This window comes from Tubulanus polymorphus, chromosome 5, assembly GCF_964204645.1.
Source record: "Tubulanus polymorphus chromosome 5, tnTubPoly1.2, whole genome shotgun sequence".
Classification (NCBI taxonomy): Eukaryota; Metazoa; Nemertea; class Palaeonemertea; order Tubulaniformes; family Tubulanidae; genus Tubulanus; species Tubulanus polymorphus.
Window position 1 is genome coordinate 5,287,458 of NC_134029.1, and position 13,260 is coordinate 5,300,717.

The 13,260-nt window shown below is 39.0% G+C and overlaps 2 protein-coding genes across 3 annotated transcripts in view; both read left to right on the plus strand.

The window, feature by feature from the left end:
• Nucleotides 1-1,355: 1,355 nt before the first annotated feature.
• On the plus strand, nt 1,356-6,809 carry LOC141906076 (protein disulfide-isomerase A3-like). The gene is made up of 12 exons (XM_074795264.1): nt 1,356-1,572; nt 1,935-2,022; nt 2,134-2,251; nt 2,771-2,881; nt 3,001-3,127; nt 3,562-3,786; nt 4,110-4,289; nt 4,425-4,527; nt 4,604-4,732; nt 4,828-4,907; nt 5,042-5,099; nt 5,234-6,809. The coding sequence occupies exons 1-12, from the start codon at nt 1,427-1,429 to the stop codon at nt 5,336-5,338; spliced, it is 1,470 nt and encodes a 489-aa protein (XP_074651365.1). The 5' UTR covers nt 1,356-1,426; the 3' UTR covers nt 5,339-6,809.
• Nucleotides 6,810-7,540: 731 nt separating this feature from the next.
• LOC141905169 (repulsive guidance molecule A-like) overlaps nt 7,541-13,260 on the plus strand; it is a 28,210-nt gene continuing 22,490 nt past the window's right edge. Inside the window, exon 1 of one of the 2 annotated variants that reach the window (XM_074793946.1) lies at nt 7,541-7,640. The gene's annotated coding sequence lies outside the window, so the exon portion shown is untranslated. Of the gene's footprint in view, nt 7,641-7,964; nt 8,064-13,260 lie in introns of those variants that run through there. The other variant, XM_074793947.1, reaches the window with a different exon arrangement.

Genomic DNA, 13,260 nt, shown 5'->3' on the forward strand with positions numbered 1-13,260 from the left:
CCCTGAACGCGTCTCTGTTCAAATTATTTTTCAAAATTCTCTGGTCTGGAACCCAGACAGTAGCCTAGTCGTATGGGCCCATGGGTCAACTTTAAACAATGGAAATTCGCGAAAATTCGCATTCGTTGGGCATTGCATGCGAATCGCGCGTGCAGTGAGAACAGGGCCTTCGGTGTGGGGATTGCTCCGCCCGCTGATACGCCACTAAGTAATTGTCCGTATTTTGATGTGTACATTATACTAGTAATATATGGTTTAATATTGTCTCACTGTGTAATTGTGGGTTTGAGAATGGCCCAGAACGAGTGTTACCTTATTTTTCTGGCCGCCCAAATTTTTTTTTCATTTGCCACCGAGGGGAGTTTTAGAATGCTTCTGAGAGCCTCTGAGCACTTCATTTTTCAAAAAATATTTACGAGCGGGGGCCCATCCCCCGCTCGTACATTACTAAACCTACAACTGCCACCCTCCTTTATAAAATCCTGTATCCGCCCCTGACGTCACCTTAATACAACCGGCGTATGGAAGACTTTGAATGAAAATTAGTAGCAAACAATTTGAATCCCCACCTGTTTTGATTGAAGTTTACAAATTACAATAGCCTAGTGACGTGCCGCTGCGGAGAAACAGCCATCGATTTTTTTAGCCACGATTCAAAACAAACAACAAAGAGCGAGCTTTATTTTTTGGAACATACAGATAACTTAAAACTCACTGAATGACACCACACAGTACTACTGGCAGTGGTATCGTCATAAAAAGAAGTATGCTTAATACTTGGGCATGCGGTGGGTTTGCTATAAGGGACACTCAAAACAAATCAAACGAAATCTATCAATCAAAAAATAACGTCAAAATTAATAGCAAACAATTTGAATCCCCACCTGTTTTGATTGAAGTTTACAAATTACAATAGTGACGTGCCGCTGCGGAGAAACAGCCATCGATTTTTTTTTTTAGCCACGATTCAAAACAAACAACAAAGAGCGAGCTTTATTTTTTTTTAACATACAGATAACTTAAAACTCACTGAATGACACCACACAGTACTACTGGCAGTGGTATCGTCATAAAAAGAAGTATGCTTAATACTTGGGCATGCGGTGGGTTTGCTATAAGGGACACTCAAAACAAATCAAACGAAATCTATCAATCAAAAAATAACGTCAATCCCTATTCTAAGATTCCAAAAAACATGTTAACATCGGACTTATGTTGAACGAGCCCCCTGGCAAGTTACTGTAATCAAATCAGGTTCGAGCCCCTAAGTTGGTGATTTTCTGAACGTTTTCGGTAGGTAGTTAGTTGGATAATGGTTTTTAGCCAATCAGAGCCGGCCAGCGCTTATTCCACGTTATAGGGGTAATACACAGTTCCTGCTGACCGGCATCTCTCAACTCATTTGCCCATTCAGGTCGTTGCCGAAATGCGTTTGTTTCTGCTGATTTGCGCCGCTGTGGCTCTCGTCCACGCCGGAGATGACGATGCCGATGTCGTAGAATTGACCGATTCTGATTTCGACGAAAGAATGAAAGATTATGACATCGCTTTAGTTGAATTCTTCGCTCCGTGGTAAGTGGAGAAAATGAAGGACTTTTCACCATTTCATTTCCGGGTTCATAAAATTTGGGGCCTTGCAATGCTTGCTTTTACGATTTCTTAACAACCAGGCATGCTGCAAATCATTCAAAGATGGCCTGCCTCGGTTAAGGGCTTTTTGGTTGGAGCAATTCATCAATTGGGTAGGCCCTAAGAATTAATTGGGGATGGTTCTAAAGTTAAAGTAGCTATTGGGTACTTAAAAAATGAAAGTAAGCAAATAAAGTTGTTTTGGAGTAACAACAACAGCATGCAGTGGATGCCTCACTAATCGCAGTCACTTAATCCTGCCTTTTTGAACCGACAGATGTCGAAACTTTTTCTCTTTGTTCCAGGTGTGGCCATTGCAAGAGATTGAAGCCGGAATACGCTGATGCTGCAACAATCCTTAAAGATAATGATCCTCCTGTGCCTTTAGTCAAGGTACGTTTATTTGCATTTTGAAAGAAGAATTAGGTTTTTTTCATTTGCATTCAATTTTTCTTTTCAGAGTGATTCAGATTTCTCTGTTAAAATCTGTTTGCTATTTTATAGGTTGACTGCACTGAGAATAAGGCCGTTTGTGAGAAACATGGAGTCAGTGGTTACCCTACTCTAAAAATATTCAAAAAAGGAGAATTCTCAGCTGATTACAACGGCCCTCGAGAGAAAGGTTTGCATAATTCAAATCTCATTCAATATGTAGATTTGTTATTGTTTTAACTATGAGATAAGAGCAGCACATGCCAGACGGGTGCTACAATACATCCATGGAAAACTAAAGATCATGAAATTATCGGGGAATTCCAGATTTCTTTTTCCCTCAAATGTGGAATTCTGATTATTTGCTCTTAAATCTGGGATAAGCCAGGGAATAAGGATATTTGGGGTCGCGTTGTACTTGCTGGTGGCAGGGTCAGTGATATTTGAGGAAATCTTTGATTCCCTGATCAGTATTTAGAGCCCTGCACTCGGTTTCATCGGCCTAGTCAAAATTAGTTCCCCCCAGCCCACTTGCCAAAGCCAACTTCGCTTTATTGCAGATAACTTACCTCAACAACCAAAGCTTTGGTCTCAACAATTTGATTTCTTGATCTTGCTGATCGAATTCCTACTGCTAAGTACTGGTTGCTGTTGGCCTATACTGATTGTCGAACGTGTTTGTAATAAAAATCTTTTTTAAAACTTCTAGATGGCATTGTAAAGTATATGAGCTCTAAGGCTGGTCCGAGCTCGAAACATCTTCAGACTGTCGACGATGCCCTCTCATTCATCAAGAAGGCTAAAGACACTGTTATTATCGGTAAGTGGAAGAGGTTTTAAATGTGACTGAACAACTTTCACCAGGTGTTGTGCGGTGACTTCTTCCCTTAAAAAATTACTTGACTTGATTATTTCTGTTTATCTCTTTGATGAATATAGGTTTCTTTCAAAAAGAAGACTCCGACCTTCAGAAGAAATTCCAAAAAGCGGCCGATAAGCTCAGCGAGGATTATAAATTCGCTCATTCGACCGACAAAGATATCAACAAAAAACTCAAACATAAAGAGTATGTATCAGCGTATAGTAACAGACAGTAGACTAGTTGATTTCTTGAAAACTGCTCTAAAATGATGAGTTCTTTTCTGTCAAGGGCCATGAATTTCCTATCATCTGGGGAAGCTTTTCTTATATTCTGTGAAACTTAAAATTTTGGAAAAGTTGATGTTTCCTACAGAAAGATATGTCGGTGCTATTGTCTTGATGCAATGTGCATTTTGTAATTAGTATTACACACTGGGTCCCTTTTATAATTTGTGAGTCTACAGACGCTTTGCTGATGAGTCGCTGATTGATTAAACCCGCCAATTGTCCATTCAGCAGGCATGTTCTAAAACTATAGTCCGATACAAGTGATTATCCGTAGAATTACATGCGTATTGTCTCGTAAAAGATAAAAATTAGATACATCGAAGTATTGATGATATGATTCGATATTTTCAGTGAGATAGTTGTATACCGTCCAACTTTCATGAAGAATAAATTCGAAGACTTGGAGGTCGTCTACAAATCAGGAGAAATTCCACAATTCGTTGAAGCTAATGTGTTCGGTCTTTGCGGACACCGAAAGTCTGGAAATCAAGGTCACTTTAAAAACCCACTGGTCGTCGCGTACTACGATGTTGATTACACGTTGAATGTGAAAGGAACTAACTATTGGAGAAACAGGTATATTGGCGACTAGATTAGATTGTACGATAGATCCCTCCTTACTCACTACTGGTCAATTGGGTAAATTGTACTGAAATTCATTTGCAATACATTCCCTGATTATCAACTTAATAAGTTTGCAAGTCACAACGCTATCATTTTCCAGCAAGGTGGAATAATTTACTGTTGATTATGACATTGATATTGATATGGGGATTTAATGGAGGCAACCATCTTTCCTCGAAGCTTGTAGTTAACATCTTATCATTGGTTCATAATAAATCTCCTTTCTGTAAGATAAAAGAATTTTATACTGTATCTTTTTGATTTGTCATTTTTAGGGTGATGAAAGTCGGTAAAAAATTTGCTGGAAAGAATGTTAACTTCGCTATCTCGAATCCATCGGATTTCTTTTCCGAAATCTCTGAGTTCGGAGCGACTGCTCCGGAAAAAGGACAACCGCCGATCGTTCTTGCTAAAGGCGCAAAGGGTGAAAAATACAAGATGGAGGATGAATTCAGGTAAGAAAAATGAACTTTTACCTGATGGTGAATAGATTGATTCTAGTATGACCGAAACCAACGGAACTGATATAGGTATACAGGCAGAAAATCGGTCAGATGTCAGTATTGTGAGCGTTTGTTTGTTTTATATAGCATGGATAACCTCGAAAAATTTGTGCAGAATCTCTTGGACGGAAAATTAGAGCCTTACCTGAAGTCGGAGCCGGTACCAGAAGACAACGACGCACCCGTGAAGGTAAAAAGAAATCATTGTCTTTAGAGAAACGTTGTCTTTGAATGTATTACTATATGTTTACTGCGGTTATTTTCAGGTTGTCGTCGCTAAGAATTTCAAAGAAATAGTCGACGATCCGACTAAAGATGTGCTCATAGAATTCTACGCTCCGTGGTGTGGACACTGCAAGAGTCTAGAACCAAAATATAATGAATTAGCTGAAAAGGTGAGACACTGACAGTACTATGATAACTTCTCTTTAAATGGAAAAAACCTATTTTGCAGTACTTAAAATATTTTGTTGCTTGTGTCATTATCTAGTTGAAAGATGAGACGAACATAGTGATAGCTAAAATGGATGCTACAGCTAATGATGTGCCACCAGCATACAACGTTAGAGGGTAAGATCTTTGTTCTTAGTTGTCTGTGACGGTAAATGTGCCTGCGCATTTGATTGAAACATAATATACGGAGATAATGAAATTTATACTCGATATTGAAATGTTTATGGTAATTGCTTGGGTTTATTTTTCAGATTCCCAACTATATACTTCTCTCCAGCCGGCTCCAAGTCGGAGCCAAAACAATATAGCGTAAGTACTTAATACACCAATCAGCTGAAAATTTAATGAGCATAGTTGATTCGTGTAGAGAGCCAGTGTGCTGTATGGCCAGCAGATCAAACTTGAATTCCCTTGGAAGTAAATAAGTTTGTTTTTGTTTTTAGGGTAGCCGAGAAGTTGACGATTTCGTCAAATATTTAGCGAAAGAAGCAACCGATGAACTGAAGGGATTCAATCGCAAAGGAAAAGCGAAGAAGTCTGAACTGTAAAAACATTCTCTGTCATACAACTAACTTTGTCTACTAAATTTGTATTAAAAAAAAAAGGAAAGAAATATATCGTCATCAACGCTGCTATATACTTAACTGAAGGAAAGTGTCGAATCGCTGCAGTTGATTCATTATTTAAATGTACTCGTTGATTTGCATGTCTTCGGAAGATGTTGTCACAAGATAATTGTGTATGATCATACCCCGGGCAAACGGCCAAATTGTAATTTAGTATATTTCATTGGATATTGATTAATTCAAAACTGCGCGTTAGTTCGTTTTCTGTTCATATCGCTCACAAAATGGTTGTCATCATTACTTTTTTTTTTTCATTTTTAGTGCATCATCATATGGATATATTTATGTTTCATTAATTTATATATTACGGTTCACACTCAACAACAGTCATCTCTTGATTACATACCGCTCTTGGGACCGATAGCTCACTGATTTTTGGCAGGATAACTGAACATCGTTATAATCGACGATGAACGGAATATTTTGTAAACCAAAGTTAAAAATTTTGGCAGAAAATATTCGAGGGTGGTAGGTAATTGAGTGTTGTCTGTACAGACACCACAAAAGAAGGTACATGCTTCAATTTTAACTCTTTCGGTATTTTTTCATTATTCCAGCTGATCGAATGTACAAAATTCTCAGCAGTTCTATTTAAGCTTATTAAGATTCCATATTGAAATCAATTGCTCAAATTCTTCAGTTAGGTCATTTCATCATTCTATATTACTCTATACTATTTGGATAGAGCCAAGCGTTCGAGTGTTTGCATATGTTACAAGAAACGAAAGATATGATACATTAGGATGACGTGTCACCATACATGAGTAGGGATAGATGTAGTCTCAATTTTTCGATCAAATTGAATTCGTTCTACCAATGAAGTTCGGCCAGCTGTGCATTAAACACGGCTTATAGCTGTTACCGATCAATCTGTATTGAATTGCAGCTGTCTAAATTGATCCTTGTGTGTTATTCACGTTGTGAATGTGTATCAGACTGATGGATGTATTATTTTCTGCTGTCTTCAACTTTACATGAATCAAGCTTAGGATTCTTTTAGTTGTTTTGTTTTATGAGTTAAGAATTTCCATTGACGCAGTCGGCCAAAACAATCATACTTTTCAATGTACATATATATGCTTAACATCTTGGTTCCTGAATGTAATTTCTTTCTTATGAAGTAGTTTTCATAATTGCTAGGAATTTTACCCTTCGAGTGAAGAACAAATGTAGAACAACTAAACAGTTCAGTTTTGATATCTTGGTTTTTTCCACTGTCGTCCGATATGTCTCCAAATGTGCTGACCTATATTAAAATTCCGTGCATTTAAAATCCCATACGTAAACAACGAATGATGTTATGGCTCTGTTGTCTGTTCTTCTCTGGAAATCTAATCCCTATTTATCTATCATTCCAAGCAAGTGGGAATAATAAAATAGTGAATAGTTTGAATATCAGTTCGTTTTAATTTCGTTTTGGATGTACCTGGTAAATGTCTCTCGGTACCGGAGTAGATTTGTGGTTGTAGCCCGCTTGAAATGCCCGACGGTGATATTGAGAGAAAAGAAACGACTGTTAGACTCTTACCGTGCGGAAGACTGCCGATACACAATTTTGCTCAGTATGTCGTAGGCCGGCACTTTGATAACAACACGGAGTTATCACTTTTCAGATAACAAATTGTTCATCACTGTTCATTGCCACTCCAAATCTGAGAACAATCTTTATGAAAACACTTGGTCAATGGATCTTCATTTTGGCACCAATCCCATTTGAAATAGTTGGGCGTAAGTACGAAAAAACCAAGAACGATGTGTTACTAACTCAAGTTACAACTCAAAAATTCAAGCATATCCGTAACTTTAGTAGATATCGCAGATAATACAATTTAAGTGACAATATTTGTCACCAGAGGACAAATTATCAATACTACAATGCGTAATATATTACGTATCTTTGATAATTTGTCCTCTAGTGATAGTGTTGCTGTCACAACGTTAGAGATGTGTAATTTGATCACTGGGATTTTATCCCGGTCATAAAGTTAACACGGGTTTGAAAAACCATAGAATTTAAAGGGCTTTGGCCGATAGAACAGCGCGGGTCAAAACAAAGATACACATGTGGATTATCATCCATGGCCGTATTTTAGTGTTGTTCCACAGACGGCGCTGTTTTAAAGATGTCAGCGCCCATGGTTGACATTGAAAATATTTTAGAGAAAAGTAATTAAATGTGGTTTTGGTTTTGATCTTCTCCGAGAATCGCTGATCATTTTGTCAAGTAAGTTTCTTCCATTCATAATCTATACATGTTGACTCTTAATGTATGCGATGTGTAGCCTTAATCTGAAACTGATCCTCGACCTCTTTTAGTTTTGTAGCTGATTGAGGATACAACTCAACTAACTGTTTAGTCCACCCACTTCCAGTGGCAGTAATCAAATTTGTGACGATCTTGGAATCTAGGAAATTTGGTTTCATTCAATTCTGGAATCAAATTTCTTTGCTGGAGAGGACATTGTGTGGCCGGTGAACTGTAGCCTAGCTTAGATCATCCAGTATCCCTGGTACTGGTACCTGGGATACTGGATGATCTAAGCTACAGTTCACCCCCAAACTTCAAATACGAGCCCCTGTGGCCCAGCTCAGTCTGTTTATCTGATAGATGTCTTTCAGGACAAACAAAGATGAGCAGATAAACTAGGTATAAGCATCGGCTTTTAATCCATTTAACATTGTATAGAAAGACAACCAAAAAGTTTTCTTTGAATGGGGTTGTAAAGTGAAAAGTGACTTGATTTATTTAAGAAAATATTTTCTCTTCTCTCAGAGACCACCTTATATAAAGATAACATTTTGGAAAAACAGTGTAAAATGGATTAAAAGTCAATGTGTTAGCTCTGCTGCCCACCATGCTGATCTGGTCTTACTAAGACCAATATCAGGTGAAAGCAATATTTTTCAGTTGATAGTTCTCTTGCGTTTAGTTCTCCCATGAGGGAAAAAGAACCTCAAACCTCACATCATAAAAATACTCCAAGAGTATTGCTCAAGAAGTATTTTCAAATGTGCTATGGTTGGGCCTGAATATTTGTGTGTATAAACAAATAGTTATTTCGTTATTTGTCAGAAAATTTTCTAAGATTCAATCAGATTCAATCCCTTTCTTTTGATTTTCGAATTCCAGTCTCAGCTTCGAGGTGGCTTCTTTGAGGGATTAAAGATCTATTTCGATGGTCAATTAACAGAACTTAAATTCTTATTTTTGCCTGTTCCTATTCATCAGAATCTAGAAATGGCTAAGTTTCACATCGGCGTGTTCCTGTGTGACCCCTAAAAGTTTCTCCTAAAATGAACATCTGTCCCTATCAGCATGAATACCAGGTTAGCTGGGCCTTGATTCCGTTTTAACTTAAACCTGGAAGTTTATTCTACTAGACAGCCCTCGGGTTAAACATCTATTTAAAACCGGCTAGTGTATTATCAATAAGCGATCCGTCCGTCATTCCAACAGATGTTATGAATAAATACTTTTTGCATAAATCAGCCGGATTAAAAAACGCCACCGATGTTTCATTGATACCCCGCTTTCCGGCCATTGTCGTGCGACAACGAGAAGTTTCTTTTTTTCTCGGGGAGACGCGCGGAATCACAGTTGCATAATAATAACATGGGCGACAATAGAAACAACAGCTGAACTAGCGGTTAAGCCATTGTCCACGGACATGTGGCCCACGTTTATTCCGTATTATGTCATCGGTTTTAACGGTTTAGTCTGACAAATTTATGAATGTTAATAAGACTGCTACCACCGACACAAAAAAATAAACGCTGACTTGTATTTGTCTAGACAGCTGAATTTTCTTTCTCTGCTTCAGTTGCGTTCGGCCTGTGATCTCCGGGTCCATTCACTTGCGGGCACTGATTTCATTCGTATGTTCAACTTCGATATCCAATCCGAGAAGTTGAACTCATAAGGGAGAGTCTGTAAGGTAACTAACTCCACATTTTCTGCTAAAAAGATAATTTTAATTCTGACATGTTCTCGGGAACGTTTGCCACTAGATTGTAGAAGTAAGGTTAATTAGCGCTCTTAGGCAGAGTAAATTATATTGCTATATTTTTCTAATCCATCTATTCAAGGGTGTTCTTTTTGGAATTCTTTAAGGTGAGGCCTTACATGGCACACCGATATGAGAAATTCAAAGAGTTTTATATTTTTTTGAAACGTTAAACGCGTTATTGGATATTTTCTTCAGTCGAAAACAAAACGATCATTGAAAAAGATCGCAATCGCCGGTACATTAATTATCGTATACTTGAGTTTGTGAAGTCGAGCCTGGTCTCGGCGAGATAAGAAGTAACCGTTTCCACAAAAACTATCGCCGGGATTTGATTTATGGGATCGCGGACAATGCAACCGGGGCTTAACGTCGATTTGATCGAATCGTTGAATCACAGGCCGCATTGAAATACGGGCTTAGTTTCAGTCGGTAATCTTTTCATCAGGAAACATTTAGCTATCAGCAACACTCGGGTCAATTTGTTATTGAAATTTTTCATATACGCGCAACGGCTTTTCCGTCTGGGCCGGGCGCTTTTTGTACGGTGAGCTCTGATTCGTCGTCGGGTTTAAAACGTCGCGGTCGTGAATGGATGATGAAATATCGTCGTCATCGCGAATTCATTTCGGTATCAGCGTCGAAGCAAAAACTCATTAAAATCGTAATCTTTTGATCCGGCTTCGTTTTAGACGCAATTAAGGCTTACCGTACGTCGTTGCGTAGCTCGGTGATTATTAGATCTTGTGCTGCGTGATTTCAGAAAAATTAAATCCTTGTGCAACATCAAAAACAGGACTGAATGAACAAACGTTACGCACACCGTATTCAACTTGATCAGGACATTCGTCCATTTTTTGCTTCCATTGTCAGCTAGCCGCAACAAGTGCAGATATATTTTCTACAGATATTTGGGAGCGACAACAGAATTCCTTTAAAACTCGTTCAATTCTTAGAAGGCAATCAGAAATTTTTGTCTAGTTCTTAGTTGTATAGGAGAATTCGCCTAAAAAATTGGGACCAGGCTTTTTTGTCCAATAAAGGCATTTGAAAAATTAAAAACCGAGTTAAGAAAGTAGGCTATAGGATAAAAATTTGCTTATAACACCACCGAAGGTAAACGGTACTGATTAAGGAGGTGATGCAGACACTCCTCGAAATTTGAAATTTCCTCCTAACTCCTTACGTCCAGTAATAACGGACCCCGATAAAGAACTACAGGTGCAACATTTCATCCCTGAAAGAATAGACTACGGGACCCTTTACATTAGTTTCGGTCACTCCTCGCTCCAAATCTGTCAACTTAGATAGGATGTCAATAGATAGGAAGTTCGCTGATAGAATCATAGGGACTCGGTAGAATTTGATTTTGCCTAGATTTGACGGATGGAACTTTTTTCAGAGAAGGACGATCGCTTGTCAGGTTGACTTGATGGATAGATACGCTAGAATCAACGTAGAGGGTACTATCGCTATTGCCTGAATGAATTCATATATTTGACAGCGCCGGTGTCGTGCACAGCATCGACGCCAGTTAATACTCGTTTACTAAGGAACTACCGCACGAATTTCTTCCGCAAGAACGACAAGGCGTCGTATAATTTCGCCGGGCATGTTGTCATAACAACATTGCCGAGATTAATTCAGTTACCTGCATGTCTGATCACACTTACTCGTCATATACTAGCACTGACCGGCCTCGCTCGCGTACTCGGCCGCCGCACGCGCTGCTCGGTGGCAAATCTTATTTCGTAACAATTTACGATACATCCGGGATGCCATTTCTCATTAAGACGGAACAACGTAGCCGACCGAGTTGATCACATGATAGCCCCGAAATCACATGTTTACGACCGTATAACATGAAATCAGGACATCAGCCAATTCCCCTTATTACTGGGGTTCATAGACACACGCGGCTGTCCTGTGCAAGGGCCTACAGATTATTTATAAGTTGTTTTATGTATGGGTATTCTTCTGGTCACCTCGAAAAGAGAGCATCCTGTTAGTGTGGAGAAATCATAACTCCGATATCTAACAACCACATCACACTTCGTATTTGTTTTCCACAATACACATAATTCTGTACTCAGTATACCCTTTTTGCAACACTTGTAGCTTAATGTTAACTAATATAGCAGCTCCTCACATAAGTGATGAAACTTAGCATTATAGCCGCTGAACGCTGCTGGTGTTTTGACACGGGTCACATTTGGCCGAGTTCACTTTGATAACGAATGGGACCCAGTTCTGTTTGCCACAGGCAAAATTTGGCTCAGAAACGTCGGACTTGTCCAGTTCCAAAATTATTGAATAATTCCGTGCGAATGCTTACTGTTGCCGCGCTTACCACAGCATCGTTTTGATAGGTTTTGATAGCATTTTAGTAACAAGTGATCGTGCTCCAAGGACAGGCCAAATTTGACTCGTAGGTCTGATCTGGGCCAGTGTCTCCCCCGGACCAAATCGTCTGTGTGATCACTGCTTATGCACTCTGGAATCCAACCGGATAACTCGTTATTGGTAATGGATGAGTATGATTTCTACGTAATTATAAAAAATCACTGCAGTCGTTGGTATCTAGAGCCGGGTTACTACTGCTGCTGCTGCAGTGTACGGGGCGGCAGGGAGGGTGTTAATTGTATATATCACAGCCGACAATTACCCGGCTGATTTAGCTCAATTTCGAGCTATTAACTGATTCGTGTATTGTTATTGGGTTTTATTAGCTTGAATACATAGTATTTTACAGTTTATGCACCGTAATTCTCAGACTGAACTATTACTATACCACTGAGCTGCTAGTTGATTAATAGTGAGTCACAGTAATTAGTGCCTGAGAGTTAGATATTTATCAGGTTGCGTTTTATTTGTTATGATGCTGTATTTTACACTATAGAACTGTATATTCTGCGCTGTTACGACTGGTTATCTGGGGTGTATGGGGTAAGATATGTTTTCTCTATTAATTTAAAGCAAACTGCTTTATAAATATATATATAGATATACTGTTTGCATAGGTTTCTGACTACCAAGCGCAACATCGGTTGTGTATGTATTCCCGATAGTTCCGTGTTTTGTGGCCAGATGTCGCTAACGGTTCAAATTTTTCAGCTTTTTCATTTCTACGACAGTCGAGTGAGCGAATTATCAATTTCGTTATACGTTGGGGTTATCGAGGATCTTCTTAATTTCATATCTCATCATCCTCGGTTAAATCCTTATACTATAAATAAGTCATGTATAAAGTAATTGGAAGGAATAGATCTCTTCTTAGTAATTAGTAAAGGCTGGACGGTTTTCCTCGAGATACTGTCAGAATGTATCAGAGACACTGGCCCTCAGTAATCCTACATATTAATGCAGTCTAAGTATATGTTCGTCAATTTAACTAGTGACAGGGATGAGAGACTAGAGCCGGCGATGAATGATACAGAGCTGTCTCCTTGGCCCGTATAAAAATGGACTCTAAAACCAATCATTATATACAATCCCTGCCTTGGTATGACATAAAAACATGATGTATATCTGTCCTCTTCTGGCAAAGCATCCCGAAGTATTACTAGATAAGCTTTGACATAGGGGAAGCCATTAGGGGTCCATGCCAAAATTAGGCCAGCTTTTCATATAGGTTCCAAATGGGCCTGTGCCTATTTGACCTGGGCGAAACTTGGCCCAACCAAAGATGTTGGACCAGGCTCGTGACGAATTTCAGCATGGATCAAGTAACTGTGTGTGAACTGGAAGCTACTCGCGACCCTTTTTTACAGCATTGATGAGTATTAATGAGTGTTTTGCGCATGGACGTGGGCCTAATTGGACTCTGGCCTGATCCATGCC

Excerpts from the sequence above, each read along its gene's own strand:
- LOC141906076 (XM_074795264.1), top strand. The coding sequence starts at position 1,427 with ATGCGTTTGTTTCTGCTGATTTGCGCCGCTGTGGCTCTCGTCCACGCC. Across the intron at positions 2,023-2,133 it reads CTCCTGTGCCTTTAGTCAAG|GTTGACTGCACTGAGAATAA; the intron begins GTACGTTTATTT and ends GCTATTTTATAG. Across the intron at positions 3,128-3,561 it reads AAAAAACTCAAACATAAAGA|TGAGATAGTTGTATACCGTC; the intron begins GTATGTATCAGC and ends CGATATTTTCAG.